Source organism: Narcine bancroftii, chromosome 10 (assembly GCF_036971445.1).
Source record: "Narcine bancroftii isolate sNarBan1 chromosome 10, sNarBan1.hap1, whole genome shotgun sequence".
NCBI classification, from domain to species: Eukaryota; Metazoa; Chordata; class Chondrichthyes; order Torpediniformes; family Narcinidae; genus Narcine; species Narcine bancroftii.
In genome coordinates, this window is record NC_091478.1 from 28199017 (window position 1) to 28218749 (window position 19733).

At 40.0% G+C, this 19733-nt stretch overlaps 1 protein-coding gene across 2 annotated transcripts in view; it reads right to left on the minus strand.

Annotated features, from left to right (window-relative positions):
- Window positions 1-19733, minus strand: part of fbxw4 (F-box and WD repeat domain containing 4) — a 118342-nt gene that overhangs the window by 72511 nt on the left and 26098 nt on the right. The window contains exon 5 of one of the 2 annotated variants that reach the window (XM_069900382.1): window positions 15481-15575. The exons of the other annotated variant lie outside the window; for it this stretch is intronic. Within the exon in view, the coding sequence (XP_069756483.1) occupies window positions 15481-15575 (95 nt within the window). The remainder of the gene's footprint in view (window positions 1-15480; window positions 15576-19733) is intronic. 2 annotated transcript variants of the gene reach the window in all.

Genomic DNA, 19733 nt, shown 5'->3' on the forward strand with positions numbered 1-19733 from the left:
GGCAAGGTAATCCAATTTTTTAAATACTCTTCTACTTTTTTAAGCAATGGTAAATAATTAAATTTTTACAAATTATTTAAATTATTATCTATCTGGATTCCCAAATATTTTATCGCCTCTTTTGGCCATTTAAATTGAGTATTCCTTTGATAAAGAGAGTAATCTCCTTGTGTAAGGGGCATAAATTCACCTTTATCCCAGTTTACCTTATAACCTTTAATCTTCCCATATCTTCCTGATTTAAATGCAATTTACATAATGAGGTCTCCGGTTCAGTCAAATAAATCAAGACATCATCTGCAAATGGACTTATACTCCTTTTGACCAACCTTAAACCCCTTTATTTCTACATCACTCCTAATTGCCTCAGCCAATTGCTCTATAGCTAAAATAGACAAAGCTGGGGATAAAGGACAACCTTGTTTACTAGATCTTGCCAAACAAAAAGGATTAGACATTTGTTCATTAGTTAATACTTTCACTTTGGGTCTATTATATAATGCCTTAATCCAATTTATAAAAATTTGACCAAACTCAAATTTGTCTCATCAAAAAATCCCATTGTAATCTATCAAAATATTTTTTCAGCATCTAAAGCCACTGCTGACAGCCTCTGCTCAACAAATCCTGGCTGGTCCATATTTATTAATTTAGGCAATAAATTAGTAACTCTGTTTGCCAAATCTTTATCCATATTTTATAGTCTGCATTCAACAATGATATTGGCCTATAAAAAGGTTTTAAGGGATCTCTATCTTTTTTCGATATCACAATAATTATCACTGTTGAAAATGAATCTGGTAAAGTATGAGTCCTCGATGCTTGATCCAGCATTTCCATAAAAATAGGGATCATTTCATCTTTAAATTGTTTATAAAATTCAGATGGAAAACCATCTTTCCCCAGCAATTTATTGCTTTGTAATGAACTTACTGCTTGACTTACCTCTAGTTGCATAAATCGTGCATTCACTTGTGTCTGCTCTTCTAAATTTAGTGTAGGCAAATTTATATTTGATAAATATCTTTCTATTTTATCATCAACTTTTAAAGAGTCTGAACTATACAGTTCTTAAAGTTCTTAAAGGTTTCATTTATTTCTCGGGGTTTATAGGTGACAATATTTTAATCATTTTTAAATGCATTAATTGTTCTTGAAGCCTGTTCATATTTCAATTGCCATGCAAGTACTTTATGTGCACATCCTCCCAATTCATAATAGCTTTGTTTAGTTCTTGTAATCATTTTTTCAGTTCTAGGAGTTTGTAATATGTTATATTGAAGTTTTTTAAATTAATTAATTGCCTATCTTGCTTATCTGCAGAAGTGGGTTTCTGAAGATCTTTTACCAGTATTGTTATCTCTTGCTCCAACCATTCTTTCATTCTTTTATTTTTCTTTTCTTTTCTTTGGCTTGGCTTCGCGGACGAAGATTTATGGAGGGGGTAAAAAGTCCACGTCAGCTGCAGGCTCGTTTGTGGCTGACAAGTCCGATGCGGGACAGGCAGACACGGTTGCAGCGGCTGCAGGGGAAAATTGGTTGGTTGGGGTTGGGTGTTGGGTTTTTCCTCCTTTGCCTTTTGTCAGTGAGGTGGGTTCTGCGGTCTTCTTCAAAGGAGGTTGCTGCCCGCCGAACTGTGAGGCGCCAAGATGCACGGTTTGAGGCGAGATCAGCCCACTGGCGGTGGTCAATGTGGCAGGCACCCATAGATTTCTTTAGGCAGTCCTTGTACCTTTTCTTTGGTGCACCTCTGTCACGGTGGCCAGTGGAGAGCTCGCCATATAACACGATCTTGGGAAGGCGATGGTCCTCCATTCTGGAGACGTGACCCACCCAGCGCATATTGTCCTTCTTAATTTTAGTTGTGAAATTTATAATTTATCCTCTCAAATACGCTTTTAAAGTATCCCATATTATAAATTTATTCTCAACTGAATTTAAATTTGTATCACAAAACAACTGAATTTGTTTTCTAATAAAAAAAATCACAAAAATCTTTCCTTTTTAATAATGTTGAATTTAATCTCCATCTATATACCGATTTTTCGAGTCTGTCAGTATTCCCGTTTTATATTCCATATCCAGTATCCTACTTGTAACTGAGCAGATATTAAAAATAAGTCCATTCTGGAATAAGAATCATGTCTGTACAAATAAAAAGAATAGTCCCTTTCTCTAGGATGAATTCTTCTCCAACCATCTATCAAATTCAAACCTCTCCTTAGAACCAATGTCGCTTTTGCTGCTTTTGTTCTTATTGTTCCTCTTGCAGTTTTATCTAGAATTGGATCTAAGCAAAAATTAAAATCTCCTCCTATTACAATATTATCATGCTCTTCTTCTGAGTTCAAAAAAAATCTCTTGAATAAATCTCTCATTATCTACATTTGGTGCATAAAGATTAAGAAGTATCCATAATTCTGAAAATATTTGACAATGTATGATTGCATACCTTCCAGCAGGATCCATCACTGTATGTGTATTTTAATTGGTATATTCTTTTTAACCAAAATAGCCACTCCTCTTGCATTAGAATTGAAAAAGGAAGCTGCTATGCATCCAACCCAGTCTCTCTTTAATTTCAAATATTCTTTGTGTTAAATGAGTTTCTTACAAGAAGCTATATCTACACCCATCTTTTTTTGTAGGTATGAAAATACCTTTTTCCTCTTCATGGTCTCACTTAAACCAAAAAAATTAACCATATTACCCATATTCCTATTTTAATATTACTTCCGCCTCTGCCTGTAAATCTTCCTCCCTTAATTTTATCATAAAAGACGCAGGATGCTTAAACACCTCTCCTCCGGCAAAAGAAAACAAGTGAAAATATTGATTCAGAATATACTTATATACTTGTAACTATACAAGAACAAGAAAAATTCCCCCCATCCAATAGGTGATGTAATAACATAGTCCAACACCACTACCCTTTATTTTACGGGCTGTGACTGAAGTAACAACTACCCACATGATACGACAGAGGTCAGAGCCTCCTACACTCCCAGTACTATTAATTTAGGCAGGTGTTAGGGGTGTTGAGGTGAATCCATAGATACTCAGTGATTCTGATGCGACTCTCTTTTACTTCTCTTTCTCTGACAAAGAGGCACTTCAGTCAATTTCTGCCAACAGCAAATCTGTCTGCCTTACGGCAGACGAAAGCAAATTCTGTGTAATAGTGCAGGGTTTTTAATGCATGATAATAAAGGAATTTTGGATCTTGAAACAGGAACATTTCCAGATCACCACAGAGTGACAGTGAAAGCCTGTGCTCTTCCTGATGAAGTAGAGGTGCAGGAATATCAAATCGGGATAAGAAAGAGTGGGAAATAACTGGAATGTGCTCCAGCCAGGCATCAGTGCATTCAGCAGGAGAGAATTGAGGAAAACAAAAATCAGTCTCTTACACCTCATGCCTGAAGCTGGGTGCACAGCCTTACTGCCCACAGACTCAGTCAATAGGCAGACACCTTACATAACAAGACTGCATAGAATTTCAAAAGACATGCATTAAACAGAAAAGTAAACTTGTAAAAGATCAATCAGTAAAAGTGGTAACAAAAGCATCCGACCTGTATGATTTGTTTGGAGAGCATGTTCCTCAGAATTAGAGCTGGAACAAAGGGCCGTTTTTTAACCTTTCACCCCCTCCCTGGAAAAAACCTTCCAAACCCTCTAATTTCCCTCTTAACCCGTCACTGCCCCATTGTCTCCATTGAAAAGCTGCCACGGCGGCACGCAGCTTGCACCACTGTGAAGTTATCTTTGAACTCTTGCTTTTGTGCATTACTCGGGCGATTCTTAAAGGAGCAGCCACACACGTCAACATCCATATGTTTCCCCTTCTAACCTTGAGAAACTTGGATGTAATCACAGAGTCATTCTTTCCCTCCTCACTCACCTCTTTCTACCAACTATAACTGCAAACCACCCATCTCCCAACTTCACCTTTGGCACCAGAAAGAAGATCCACGTATTTGACCAACCACATTATCTGTCAGAGGTGTGGTCACTCCCAAGCTACTCATTTCAGCATCCAGAATTCCAGCAAGAGGTTGATTAGAATTGCTGAAGTCCAGGTGAACCTCTCCTTCTCAATGTTGCAGATCAATGAGAGGGAGGAAGGAAAAACTGTCCAGCCAACACATCAGTGATACCCCAGCTTTCTCTTCTTTGCTCCTGCAGCCATTGCACTCTCAGATTCAGATTTATTGTGAGAGTACATACAGAACATCACATATAACCCTGAGATTATTTTTCTTGCAGGTGAGGCAGAATTACCATTTATTGGCAGTGCAAAAAAAAGACTCAATGCACACATGTAAACAGATAAATGAATGTAAACAAACTGTGCAATACAGGGAGGAAAAAAAAAATCAAAAAAAGTGCACAAGAGTCCTTAAATGAGTCCCTGATTGAGTTTGTTGTTGAGGAGTCTGATGGTGGAGGGGGAGCAGCTGTTCTTGAACCTTATGGCACAAATCTTGTGGGACCTATACCTCTTTCCTGATGGTAGCATTGAGCAGAGCATCTGATGGGTCACTACCCAGTTTCTTGATTGTTGCTGCAATCAAGAGTTCCCTGTAGATGTTTTCGATGACGGGGAGAGTTTTACCCATAATGTCCTGGGCTTTCGCTCGTTGGTTTGTGCTAAAGAAGAGCAATGTCTTCAGCCATTGGACACCTTGTCAAAGTGCCATGTTTATGCGAGTGATAATGATTCTTAACAGTCTATTGAACTACAGAGGGTATCAAGCCCAGGAACACATACAGTACATAGCCAGTGTGTAAAAGATCTATCGGGAGAACTCGAGCGATATTTCAGCTACTGCTGGTTATTCTCTCTGCTTCAACCATGTATGAAAATCTTCCAAAATTCACCAGTGCCCAATGACACCTGTAAAGACACTGTCATCACATCAATAGCAGCTAATATTCTTATTCCCGCCTTTCTGAAAGATCAAACTAATGGATATATTCACACAAGAATGGGCATTTTCATTTTAAAAAAAAATCTCTTAACCTACATCTTGACACCATTATCCAGGGAAAACTTCAATTAACCCACGGCACCACTGTAATGTGTAAAGGTGTCTGTTATCTGACAGGTCTGGCTTTGTTCTGCTCTAATATATCAACCATCATATTGAAGAATTAACGAGCTGTTTAATCGCTTCTGATACCGGCTCTGCAATGAAGAGAAGTTGAGCCAAAGAGAGAAAGATCAGAAAGACATAAAGTGGCGCCGTACCTAATAAAATGGGTGACTGCTTCAAAGCAGCCAGCTGGGTGGCAGTGCACATCAAAAAGATCCCCCTCACCCTCTTGGAAATGGCAAAAAAGGGGAAATAGCAAATGGTACAATATTTTGACAAAATAAGTGTGGAAGGAATAAAATGTTCAGCTTCAGAATGCGGAAGGGAAGAGGGGCTGAAAGACAAAGGTTCTGAAAAGCACAGAGACAAAGAAACAAAAGCGAAGGCCAATGTGAAGAAAAGTGCAAATAGGGGAAAGGAAATAGAGTATAATGGGGGATAGCATGGTAAATATACACTACAGAGTAAAAAGAACAAGGAATTGAAAGGGTAAATGAAGACAGAACTAAGGGAGGGAGATTTTAAAAAATGGAGATAGAGACATGGAAGCCACAATAAAGAGAGGGGGATACAAAGATTAATATCATGTAGAGAAAATATGGAGAGAGGAGAACTAAGGCTCCAAGAAATGGGAAGCAGGAAAGGGAACAGAAAGAGAAGGGAATGGGAGACAAAAAGGATTGAGAAATAAAAGGAATGAGGGAGAAAAATGAGAGGAGGAGGAAAAGGGAACCAAGAGAAAACAGGAGAGAGAAAGATGTGAAAGGAAATAACAGCAGCTAGACAAATAAAGCATTGAACAGATTAAGAAAAGAAAGATAGAAGGCATGAGAGGCAATACAAGAAAGGGCTGGAGAACTTCAGCAGGTAACGCAGCATCTATAGGAAGCAAAGGGATACTATGGTAGACAAATGTTAAAGAATTTCATGCATGTTACATTCTAAATGTAGTACTATGTGAGAATAATGGAATATTTACCTTTACCTCACATGAACCCTTTGTCAAGGAATGAGCAGAAAGCAGACAGGCCTTTGAATAAAATGATAGGGGCTGGAGGACAGGGGCAGGGGGATGAACACAGGCCAACAGGAAAGAGGTCATAGGTGGTTAATGGTGGGAGGGCAGAAGAGAAAAAGGCTGAGGTGATAGAGGGAGGGGTGTGGTAGGAGAGGGAAGGGGTGGGGAGTTGGAGGGAAGGAGACAAAGGAGAAGAGGGATAGGGTAAGAGGGAGAGATGGGGAGGGGTCTAATGGGCCTCGATTTAGCAGTGCATATGACCATGGACAGACGTGTTGATGTGTGAATGAGGCACGGTGGCCGCTAGAAGGTCTTCGCTATTGCAGCAGGCAGAGAGAAGGTGTTTAACGAAACGATCTCAGAGTCTGCGTCTAGTCTCTCCGCAGTAGAGGTGACCACCACAGGAACACTGGATGCAGGAAATGACTCCTGCAGATTCATATGAAATGTTGCTTCACTTGGAAAAAAACTATTTGTGACCCCAAATGGTTGTGAGGGAGGAAATGTGGGTGCAATTGTAGCATTTCCTGCAGTCACAGGGATAGGTGCTGAGGGACTGATTAGTGGGAAGGGTGAAGGAGTCACAGAGGCAGTGGCTTTGCGGAGAGGAGAGGGGAAGATATGGTGGTGGGATAATGTTGTAGCTAACAGAAATTGCAGTGGATAATATGTTGGATGCGAAGGCTGGTGTGGTGTTAAGAGTGGACAGGGAAATCCTGTCCTTTGGCATCTAGGGGCAGAGGGGCTAGGACAGATATGGGTAAGGGCCAAGTTGATGGCCGTAGAGGTTTTTTGAAGGAGGATATCTCAGATGTTCTGGAATGAAGACTTTATCCTGGGAGCAGATGTGATGAAAACAAAGGAAATGAGGAAAAAGGAATGGAACCCTTACAGGGGTTGATGTGAAGAGATGCAGTCAAGGAAACTGTGGGAGCTGGTGGGTTTGCAGAAGATGTATATAGAGAGTATGACTCTTGAGATGCAGACAGAGAGACTGAGAAAAGGGAGAGTGTTGCTGGAAATGGACCACGTGAATTTGTGATGGTCAATGCTCTCCTGTTGGCAGTCTGCTCACTTACTATCCCTTTAATGCTCAGACCAGAAGAATTAAAGGATAATCAACAATGAAAATGCAATAACTCTGATTTTCTTTTTAACTTCACACTTAATTACCATATTAGGCTCATGCTTGGCCCTTTCCAGAGGAAGATACATTTTGCTCTTTTAATATCTGCTTAAATACCTGTATTATCACCAACTTCAAATATCTATACAAGTTAGGTTATCTGAAGCAGGGTGACCAAAACTGTATGCAACGGTCCAAGTGTGGTCTCGTTATCATCTTACACAGTTACCATATGGTGTCACTGCTCCTGTACTCAATGCTCTGACAAATTAAGGCATCACATCACCCTTTGCTTCTAAAAGATTCATCCTTAAGAGTCTTGAGAACAAGATCTAGGTTGACAATCCAGTGCAGTACTGAAGGAGTGGTGCTTTTCAGAAGAGATACTAAGCTGAAGCCCAGTCTGTTCTCTCAGGCAGTTGTAAAAGATCTTTTGGCACTATTCCAAAGAGAACAGACGTTCTATTTGATATCCTGGGTGATATGTATCACTCAAACAAAAAACTAAATGCCTGATTGACTGATCACCTTCATTATCTCAATGTTGATTGTAACTGCTACTGTGTCTAAATCAGGTTATCCAAGATTACAACAGGATCGAGATGAACTTGGAAAGTGGGCCAAGGAACCAAATAAGATTTATTGAAACATGCTCCGTTACCAAGTTAGTGAAGCAATCAAAGGCTATAGAATCATTTTGAAGTCCTTTGGCCCAATGTATCCTTGCCCATTTCTAATCCCTTGTTCCAGCACTGGGTCCACAGCCTTGTAGTCATTGCTCTTCAGCAACACATTCAAATACTTCAAATTCTGTGACATCTTATGTTTTATCACCTTTCAAGCAGTAAATTCCAGCTCACCACAACCCCTTGAGTGAAAGCAGTTTCTCTCCCTCCTCTCAGATACTTCCAGCAATTACTTTACATTGAAGGCCCAACTAAGGGAAACACAACCTTCCTATTTATTCTGTTGGGAGTTTTTATAACTTTATACACCTCAGCTCAGTTCTGACAAACTGTCTTCAATGTGAAACAGTAGATATGGCCTGAGTATTATGTGCATTTTCTGTTTTTATTTTAGATTTCCCACATAAACAAAAGATAAGCCTAATTTTATCCAACTTTGCCTGACAACATCCCCATAAAATTCCTCTGCCCTTCTCCAGTGCAATCAGATCTTTCTTGTAATGTTGTGACTAGAAATGTATGTAACACTCAAGCTGTACTCACTGGCATTGCATCTACCTCCCATCAAAACCTCAAATAAATACAGAAACTGCTGGAAATAGTTAGTAGCTGAGCAATGTCTATCGTGAAGGAAACAGTTAATATTTCAGATAAATAACCGTTCTGATGAAATGTCACCAACCTGAAATGTTAACTCTTCCAGATGCTGTTTGACCTTCAGAATATTTCCAGTATCTGCAGTATTTTATTTGTCTATTCTCGTATAATCTCTTTGTTCTCATATCTGTCCTTCGGTTAATAAGGAAATTTTCCAAATGCCTTTTTAATAACCTCATTGATTTTAAATTTAAATTAAATTTTAAATGTAGACATAAAGCATGGTAAAAGGCCATTTTGGCCCACGCGTCCATGCCGCCCAATTTACACCCCATTAACCTACACCCCAAGTATGCTTTAAACGGAGGGAGGAAACCGGAGCCCCGGAGAAAACCCACACAGACATGGGGAGAACATACAAACTCTTTACAGACAGCACAGGATTCGAACCCCAGTCCCGTCCTGATTGCTGGTGCTCTAAAGGTGTGCTAACCACGACGCCAACTGTGCCGCCTCATCTTCTACTTCTCAAAAAGGGTGGATATGCACTCCAAGGAGCCCATATTTCTTCATGTTAATCAACACCCATTCGTTCTTCCCCTGCTTTGTTAAGTTTTTCCAAGCAAAGTACCTTGCACAGTTCTCTTGGTCATTTAATACTTCTTTTCCATCTGACTGATCCATCTAAATATTTTTTCCTGCTTTGTAAACCTTCCCTTTCTACATATCACCATAAGACAAAGAAACAGGAGAAGGATAGAGAAACTCAAGAAACTGCAGATGCTGGAATCTTCATTAAACCAATAGAATCTGGAGGGACTCAGTAGATCAAGCAGCATCCATGGAGTGAAATGGACAGCAGCATTTCATGCAACTGTACCCCTAGGACCACTCTTCAGGGCCCTGCCATTTACTGGTTTGACTTACTGAAGTGAAGCATCTCGCCCTTGTCCGAGTTAAATTTCATTTGTCACTCCTGGGTCCACCTTCCCAGCTGATTTACTTTGTTTCCTACGCATCATCGGAAACATTAGGGCTGCAAACTGAAGACAAGCAGCTGTGATCTTCTCCATAATGCATGCTTTAGAAATGTGGACAGGTTGCAGCAGGCATGTCCAAGCACTGGAGAAGTGCCAAAATTTTTCAAATGATATCACCAACATGAGTGGCTTCTCCTAGAGCTATTCCCCCAGAAATGTGGCTCTCATCGTGCTCAATCTACTCCGGTGGCTGGGTCATCACACCACAAGAAGACATTTTTCTCTCATCTTTGGTATGGCAAAAAATTTCCACAAGGATAAGAAAAACTCTTCAAGGACATTCTGAAATATCCTTGGATAAAAGTCACACCCTCACCAATACATAGTATTCCATGGCCTATGATTGCTTCAGTCAATAAAGAACATTCAAAAAGACACCAGGCTCTTGTGGTCTCTATTGTGGGAAAATATGGAGAGCAGGTATAAATGGTAGAACTTCCCAAACTATCCACCTTTTCCAACACCCTGTAAAGCACTGCCTGTTCCAGCTATGGCAATGTCTGTAGGTTCTACATTGGCCTCATCAAGCCTCTCAGAATCCACAGAACTGGAAAGAAAGCAAGCATCAAGAAAACCAGAAGTGTCCAGTGATGCATCATACGATAAGATATCACAGATCAGTAATGAAATGACATGCTTCTGTGGAAAATGGTTCCACTGCTGTCACATAATACTACATTTAGAATGTAACATACATGAAATTCTTCAACTTTTGTCTATCTTAAGGCAGACAGAGTTGCCATTTTGTCCGGCACCCCTCACAGAAACCTACAGCACCTGGTGTTCCTAGGCATTCTCCCCTCCAAGTACTGACCAGGCCTGAGCCCGCTTAGCTTCCAAGATCAGACAATCTCAAGCATATTCTGGCTATTAGGCTTCTAAGTAGGTGGTTTACATTTTTTTAATGAATAATAATTACACTATTCTGTTGCTCACACCCCTATGGGTTAGATATAGAGTAAATCTCCCTTTAGAATGTGCAATCAAACTCCTGGGAAAGATGCAGCATGGATCAACAATCTCACTGTCCCTCTACAGGAGATGAATACTGCATCATCTCTGGATTGCTATGAATTCACACAGAAAAGGGGAATCAGGATGAAAATAAAACAATTTATTGCTCAATCCCTAATTGTTCCATAAGAGGTTGCTTAGGACTGCCTTCTCAAACCATTGAATACATGAGGTAAAGTTTCTGCATTTTGAACCATGGACAATTAAGGGTCAATAATTAATGTTGGGATGCTGGCAGAGAAAAGGGAAACAAAAGGCTCTGTTTGGAGGAACTGGTGATTCTATAAACCTGCCGTTCCTGTTCCTGCAGATCATAATGTGATCTTAAGGGTTTATAAGGCACTGGTGAGACCTCCACTTGGAGTATTACGAGCAGTTTAAATCCTTATTTAAGAAAGGATGTGCTGACGTTGGAGAGGGTTCAGAGGAGATTCACAAGGGATGATTCCAGGAATGAAAGGGTCATCATATGAGGAACATTTGACAGCTCTTGGCATATACTCATTGGAGTTTAGGAGAGTGTAGGAGAATGAGGGAGAAATCTCATTGGAACATTTTCAATGTTGAAAGGTGAGGACAGAGTAGATGTAGAAAGGTTGTTTCCCATGTGGAGAGTCTAGGACAAGAGGGCACAACTTTAGGATTAAAGGGCATCTGCTTAGAACAGAGATGTGGAGGAATTTCTTCAGTAGAAGGGATAAACCTGTGGAATATGTTGCCATGAGTGGTTGTGGAGCCCAGGTCATTGGGTGTATTTAAGGCAGAGGTTGATAGGTTCTTGATTAGCCAGGACATCAGTTTATGGAGAGAATGCTGAGCAGTGGGGCTGAGTGGAAAAATGAATCAGCTCATGATTAAATTGTGGAATAGATTTGATGGGCTGAATGGCCTATTTCAGCTTCTCATTCTTATGGTCTTATAACTGGTGCTTGTTTAGAAAATGCAGTTAAAGATGACTTAGCAAATTGCTACAGAAAATATAATATTTAGCCACTGTGTGGCGATGATGGGGTGGGGTGGTGGGTAACGGAAAAGTCAAGCAGGAGATGAAGTAGGCATCTTTAGCTTGGAGATTATTAGGTTCTTGTGGATCTCTCTAGTCTAGTGAACTCACAGTTGTGCTCACTCACTCACACACACACACACACACACACACACACACACACACACACACTCACACTCACACACACACACACACACACACACACACACCTCCAAATGCGGGAGGGAGGTCAGGTCAGGTGTGGAGAAGGCAGACAGCTTTGCTCACATCTGTCTGATGGTTCCTCTCACTCAACCTGTCTACCAGTTCTCATTGCCACATCTGATTCCTTTACTCCCTACTGCCTATCCCCCTCAACCTACTTCTCCTTCTCTTTCTCTCCTCTTTTCTATTCTTCTTGTCTCATCACCATCACCACTCTCCTTCCCCACCCCGAGGTGCAACTTCTTAGAAGGAGAATATGGACAGAGTGGGTTACTGCCTGCATAAGGCAGTGATGCAGATGATCAGAGCAGGGTGCTGGAGAAACCCAGATTTACTGCTGTCAAGCGTGTGCTGTTATCTTTGCACACAATCCCATTTGGGACACTCCTTAACATGGCTGATCGAGTACGTGTGTCAGCCACCTTTCATCTGCTGTTCATTAAAAAGGTATAGAACAAACGATCAGATCAGCAGCAAGTATTGAGCATACAAATCCAGCAATAACATTATTTAACTCTGTCCTTCAGATGTTTCCACATTCAAATTAATAACAAAAGTAAATTCAGTGATATGTTTGAAGAAATTAGTACTTTCAAAAGACAATTGTACCAAAGCACCTCTCAAAATGTTTTGTAATCCTCACCTCAGGCATTAATTCAATGAACAAAGGGTAGTTTAAAAAATTTATTTTGGATTTACTTGCTTTGCAACCTTAGTCACAGCACAGCAGCATACATGTTTCAGGCAAGTGGAAAGCAAAGCACCCTTTATGGTGCTCAATGTCCAAAATAAGACCAGAAGGTGAGAGAAGCACATAAGATGGTTAGACAGGTCCATGGAGAGAGAAGGTGAACCACTTAGATGCAGCATTCACACCTGAAATTTTAACTGTTTTCCTTAATCCACCGACAGCATGAATTCACAGCATGTTCCTCATTCTCCCTGACTCAGATGCCATCTTGAATGCATTGTGTCCAATATTAATCCAAAATCCTTATTAAAAACTTCCATTTATTCTCGCCTCTTGCAAATATTCCAAAACTCTTGACAGAAAATGAAATTATCAAGAGCAAAATCAAGAGCAAAAGCTGTTCTAATGCACAGCAATATCCCACAAACAGCATCATCAGAAGGGGCAGCTGGTTAAGGCTGGAATACTGCTATGGCTCTTCAGAATCCAGCAAAGAGGTAAGGTCTTGATTTAACTCCAACAATGTAGTATTTCTGCATTGTCACGCCAAAATATAATTTTAGATTAAGAGCTTAATCTCCTGAAATTGAAGTGCAGTTAGTGGAGAGGAACATTATCAGTTAACCAGACCAATGTAACTGGTAAGATCCTCTTACAAAGCACCCAAACATATTGTTATTTTGTATTCAACTATCCACTGGGTCAAGAGATAAGCAGAAAGATAGGTTTTAAACTCTTCTCACAGAATAGAGCTGCCCAAGGAGAGCATTAGTATCAGTTAAACTTTTTTTGCCAAGGGATTAGATGTTCTAATGGCCAGAGAGATCAAAGGATATTGGGAGACAGAGGGAACAGGGTACCAAGTTTGAATGTGAGGTCTTGCAGCTCCTCCCTCTACCAATCCAGGATCCTAAATAGCTCTTCTGCAAGAGGCAAAGTTTTGTGTGCACGGTGCTTAGCCCATTGCTCTAGTTGCTCTCTGCCCATGTTTGTGTGGCTAGGTATAATTCAAATCGTATCTATAAATTTGCAGATGTCACCATGGTTGTCGGCAGAATCACAGATGGCAATGAGGAAGCATACAAGGAGGGAGATGGATCAGCTAGTTGAGGATCAGCTAGTTGAGTTGTGCCAGAAAAACAACTTTGTACTCAGTGTTACCAAAATTATGGAGCTGATTGTGGGCTTCAAGAGGGGGAAAATCAGGAGAACACGAACCAGTCCTCATCGGTCAGCAGTGGAAAGGATTAATAACTTCAAATTCCTGGTTGTCAATGTCTCTAGAGATCTGTCTTGAGGCCTCCAAGTCGATGCATTCACAAAGAAGGCTCGCCAGTGGCTATACTTCGTGAGGAGATTTGGTATGTCACCAAAGGCACTTGAAAATTTCTACAGGTGTACCGTGGAGAGCATTCTGACTGGTTGCACAGGATAGGACAGGAAAAAAAAACTACTGAGAGTTGTGAACTCAGCCACTGCCATCATGGGCATCAGTCTTCATTCCATCAAGGACTTATAAGTGACAGAGTCTTAAGAAAGCAGCCTCTATCCTCAATGACCCCCATCACCCAGGCCATGTCCTCTTCACAGTGCTACCATTAGGAAAGAGGTACAAGTTCCTGAAGTTGAACACCCAGTGGCATAAAAACAGCTTCTTTGCCTCTGCCATCAGATTTCAGAATGGACAACGAACCACAGAGTGTACTTCACTTTCTCTTCTTTTGCACTAATTATTTAGTTTATAGCAACATTTGTACTGTAATCTGGCATAAAACAACAAATTTTGTATCGTGTTTGTGACAATAAATTCTGATTCTGAATTCTAAACTCTATGCAGCACACAAACAAGACACGAGCGAGAGAAACCCTGCCTGACTCCACAAATTTTGTGCTGACCAACTAACCTACAATCCTGGTACATTCTCATGGACTGAAATGGCCTGTTACCATGCTGTATGTCTAAATTAAAAATTAAAAAGGTTGGCCACCCCTGGTTTAAATTATCATGGCTTATAAAAGAAGACAGAGGAGAAGCATTCAACTGCCAGCTGAAGTGGTGAATGTGGGCTCAATTTTAACATTTAAGTAAAATTTGGACAGGTACATTGATGGGAAGGGTATGGACTGGGTGCAGGTCAGTGGGACTAGGCAGAATAATAGTTTGGCACAGACTAGAAGGGCTGAAGGGTCTGCTTTCTGTGCTGAATTGTTCCATGGTTCATTCCTTTGGCAGAAAGGGAGATAACAAGAGGAGATGAATCCACAGGGATTGGCAAAACAGAAATTTTCTATCCAATTAATTTCTGTAATCTAGAAATACGATCTTATTTATAGAATTTATTATAAATGCTGCTTACAATATAAAGCACTTTAGTTATAGAAACATCACAACATACTTACACCTATGACGACGTCTTTCTCTTTCTGCAAGTCATAGAAAGGTACTGAGGAGGGATGAAAAATATGCTTCTTGGCATATACACAATTTTACTGTTTAAACAGCTCACAGACTCTGGGCAAAATATCAGGTTTTGCCCAAGCTTTTGGGAAAAAATGAAGTTATTAAAATTTTGAATTTTGTTCAAACTACTACAAAATTTCCATATGCAATGGCCTGAATAAAATTCATTATTTTAATTAAAGGGGAAAATTGCATTCAATAAAATGGATTACTAAGATGTTGACAGAAATGTCACAATAAGGGAGTCAAAACAGTCAAGAAGAAGTGATAAAATTTATTAAACCACAAATGAGGAGCAGGTGTAGGCTACTCAGACCCTCGAGAGTACTTAGTATTTAGTAAGATCGGGTCGATCAGATGATAACCAGATCTCCACATTCCCTTTTATCCACGTCCTTTCCTCACAAGACAACCCAATAGAAGAATTTTAGTATGATGGAGATATGCAAGATAACATTACACAAATTATCCTGACTGTTCCAGAAATGAACACTCCTGCCACAACAGGACTGGACATAATTAAAGGAGAACTTCAGCGTACCTCAGTGCAGGGTTAATGGCGATTGACCAAACTCGATCTTCTGTCCTTATTGTGTGTAAGCATTCTCCCAAGCTATTCGAACGCAGCGACCAAATCTAAGAGTTGAAGAGAGGGTTTATTCTAAAGAATTTATAAAATGTAGAAAGGATTTTTTTAAAATCTGCTTCCAGTTTTCAGATCATTGACATAAAACTCCTCATTTCCCAAGTACAGGACCATAGATGTCAAGGGATATCGAAGATTGAATGACGAGATAAAAATATATAGCAGGTATAGAGAACTAAAGATGGGAAGGGCTGACAACACCATAAAAAGGCAAAGAACACAAAATAATAAGGGTAGATAGAGTCAAGGTAAATCCAAGGTATTTTATGTGTATTAAAGACAAAAGAATAACCATGGAAAGAATAAAGGTCTTTAAAGGACATGGGGAACCTGTGTAGAGCCAAAATGTCTAAATGAACACTTTTCATCAGTATTCACAAAGGAAATAGAATTTGCAGTTGGAGAACTCAGTGAAGGGAAAGGTGAAATTTTAGTATAAGTCTCCACAAATAAAGAGGAGGTATTTGATGCCTTTCATGGGCTCAAAGATCAATACACCCCCAGGATCAGATGAGGTTTATCACAAGATGGTAAGGGACAAAAGGGCAGAGACTGTTGATGCTCCAGAGGAGATTTTTACATGCTTGTGTCCACAAGTGAGGTAACCAACGACTGGAAAACTGTAACTGAAAATAGAGTTGTATGGTTAAATGGCATGTAAACAGGCTCTTGTGTGTCTTATATTTATGTTAACGAATACTTGAAAACTTCTACTTTGGAGTACTTTGGAGAGCATTCTGGCTGGTTGCATCACTGTGTGGTACAGAGGTGCCAATGGTCAGGACAAGGAAAAACTCCAGAAGGTGGTTAACTCAGCCTGTGACATCACGGGCTTCAGTCTTCATTCTATCGAGAACATCTACAACTGGTGGTGTCTTAAGAAAGCAGCCTCTATTCTCAAGGACCCCCACTATCCAGGCCAAGGTACAGGAGCCTAAAGATGAGCACTCAACCGCACAAGGACAGCTTGAACCATAGACACTACCTTACTTTGATTTTTTTTCTTTTTGTTGCACTATTTTTATTTATTTTGTAAGGTTATTTATATACTGTAAATGTTTGCTCTGTGATGCCACTGCAAAACAACAAATTTTGTGACATGTTCATTAAATTCTGATTCTTTGTCCATATCAACCAAGATGCTGATTTAACCTGTATTTTTGCCTGTATTTGGCTCATATCCCTCTAAAACATTGGTTCTGAACCGTTTTTCTCCCCATGCACATACCATCTCAAGAAATATCTTAAGAATCACAGAGCACCTATGGCTTAGGATGCCATAGGTGTTCTGTGGTTAGTAAGGGATTATTTAAGGTGGTACGTAAGTGGGGAAAAGGTTGAAAACTACTGATCTAAATCTTTCCTATCCATGAACCTGTACAAATGTCTTTTAAGTGTTGTAATTGTACCTAGTTTTATCACTTCTTCCAGCAATCCGTTCCATGTACCCACCACTCTCAGTGTGGAAAAAGTTTCCCCTCAGATCCACTTTCAATCTTTTCCCTTTTATCTTAATTCGATACCAATCGTTCTCAACTTTTTTTTCCCCCCACTCACATACCACCTTAAGTAATCCCTTACTAACCATACTTAGTGGTAAGTAAGGAATTACTTAAAATGGTATGTGAGTGGGGAAAAAAAAAGGTTGAGAACCACTGTCCTATACCCTCTCATTTTAGACTCTATCCTGGTAAAAAAAAATTGACCTTATCTATTCCACCCAAGATTTTATAATTCACTACAAAGTTACACTTAGCCTCCTTTGCCCCATCAGTCGCAGCCTTTCCAATCTCACCTCATAACTCATTCCTTCAGTCCTGGCAATGTCCCTGTGAACCTTTTCTGAACCTTCTCTTCCTTATAACATGGCAAACAGAATTGTACATAAGGCTCCAAATATGGTCTAACCAACTTTTTAAGGAAGGCAACAGTGAAAATCCTGGAAATTACAGACCTGTGAGCCTAACCTCAGTATAGGAAAGTTATTGGAAAACTGATTAAAGTTACTTGGAACTAATCAGAAATAGTCATTAACTGACCAAAATGACGGAATTTACAGGGAGCTAACAAAGCATATTGACAAGAGCAATGGAGTACATGTGGTTTACATGGACTTCAGTAAGTGCTATATCTAGATCTCACATGAGAGATTAGTCCAAAAGGGAGATGGGACAAGTTGGCTAATTAGATCCAGATAAAGCAGAAGCTGGTGATAGAGAATTGCTTTTTTTCATAAATTGAATGCCTATCATTCATGATGCTCCACAGGGATCAATGTGGGGACCCTGGCTGTCTGCAATATATGTGAATAATTTGGAAATAAATATGGATGGTATGATCACCAAGTTTGCCGATGACCTGCATTTTGGTGGAGTTGCTAACAGAGAGGAGGGTAGTCTCAGGCTACAGGTGATATCGATGCATTTATGAAATGGGCTGAGAAATGTCAGATGGAGTTTAATCCTGATCAATGTGAGGTGACAAATTTTAGAAGTACTAATGATGCTAAAATTACAAGATCCTTGAGAGTATTAAAAGGGACCTTGGCATCCAAATATCCTTGAAGATGACAGTGCAGGTAGCTAACATGATTTAGAAGGGATAATGGGAAGTTGGCCTTCATTATTCTGGGAACTGAATACAAAAATGGGGATGGGGATGCTCCAACTTTATAGCTGGAATACTGTTTACAATTCTGATCATCACATGACAGCACAAAATTGATAGCAGTGGACTGAGTGCAAAATATTGTCTGGGATGGAGATTTTAAGTTATGAAGAGAGACTGCCTGAAGCAGAGGAGGTTCAGAGGGGATATGATTGGATGTATACAAAATGATAATGGGTATAGATAGGATGGGGTGAATCCTTTGATCAAAGCTGAATAAATCTAGAGGACATAAACTTAGGGCAATGGGAAAGAGATTTATGGGGATCTTGTACATCCAGAGTGTGGCTGACTGCTGGTAAGAATGGTTAAAGCAGAATCACTAAAAGAATTTAAGAGGTTCGAGACTAGCCATTCTCAGTGGGAGCCATTCTCAGTGGGGGCCATCTCCCCCCCCCCCCCACCAACCGGTGTCACAATACATTTAAGATGGGAGGCCGAACTGAAGTCACAAAATGTTTTACATGTAGTCAGAAGGACAGAAGTACTGAAGAAACCACCTAAACTTGACTGCTTCATGGGGAAGGAGGCCATAAACTTTGAACAGAGTTAAAAGAGGCCCATAGCCAAAATAAAATTGAGAATGGCTCGCTAGACGAGCCTTTGAATCAATCAAGCAATGAAGGCTGTGGGCCAAGTGCAGGGAGATGGGCATCCACCTATCAGCATTGATGTGGTGGGCTGAATGGCCTGTTTCCATGTTGTATGACTCTACAGCTCTAATTAAGTAATATTAAAAGAGTGCAAGAAAAATGAAGCCACAATAAACATATGTAAAAACATTCATCACTAGGACTGGAGTATTGGGTCTAGTTCTAGGTGCCACAATTTAGAAGAGGTGTAAAGGCTTTGGTGAGGCTCCAGAAACAGAATATTAAAATGATTTCAGGAATGACAGACTTTAATAATGTCAATAGACTGGAACCTGGTAGCTTGTAAAGAAATCTGATATAGGTATTCCAAGTCATAAAGAACATAGATTTAGTAAACAGTGACAAATTGTTCTCATTGGAGAGGTCAAGAATTAGATGATTACCAAAAAGAGCAAGAGAAAAAAATAATTTTACACAGCAAATGGTTTGGGTCTGGAATGCACTACTGAGAGGTTGAATCAATTGTCGTGTTCAAAGGGAATGTGGATAAGTACCTGAAAAGAAAGAATTTGTAAGGTTGTGGGAAGAGGGCAGGGAGTACTGGTTGGATTGCTCTTCCATAGAGCTGGTATGGATACTCAACTGGCCAATGGTAATTTCCACGCTGTGATAAAAGCACACAAACAAGGGGGGGATCAACCAGAATGAATTAGTTGGTGATTTTCAGGTTTAACTATTAGGTTTGTAATGTACTTGTTTCTTTTTCATTTGAAAGAGAATACACACAACTTGAGGAAAAGCTGATGGAGCTACATTCCTGGGATAAAAGCAAATTCAAGAACATCATTTCATTGTGGCCCAGTTCTCAAAGTGTTAAATTTTAATCTT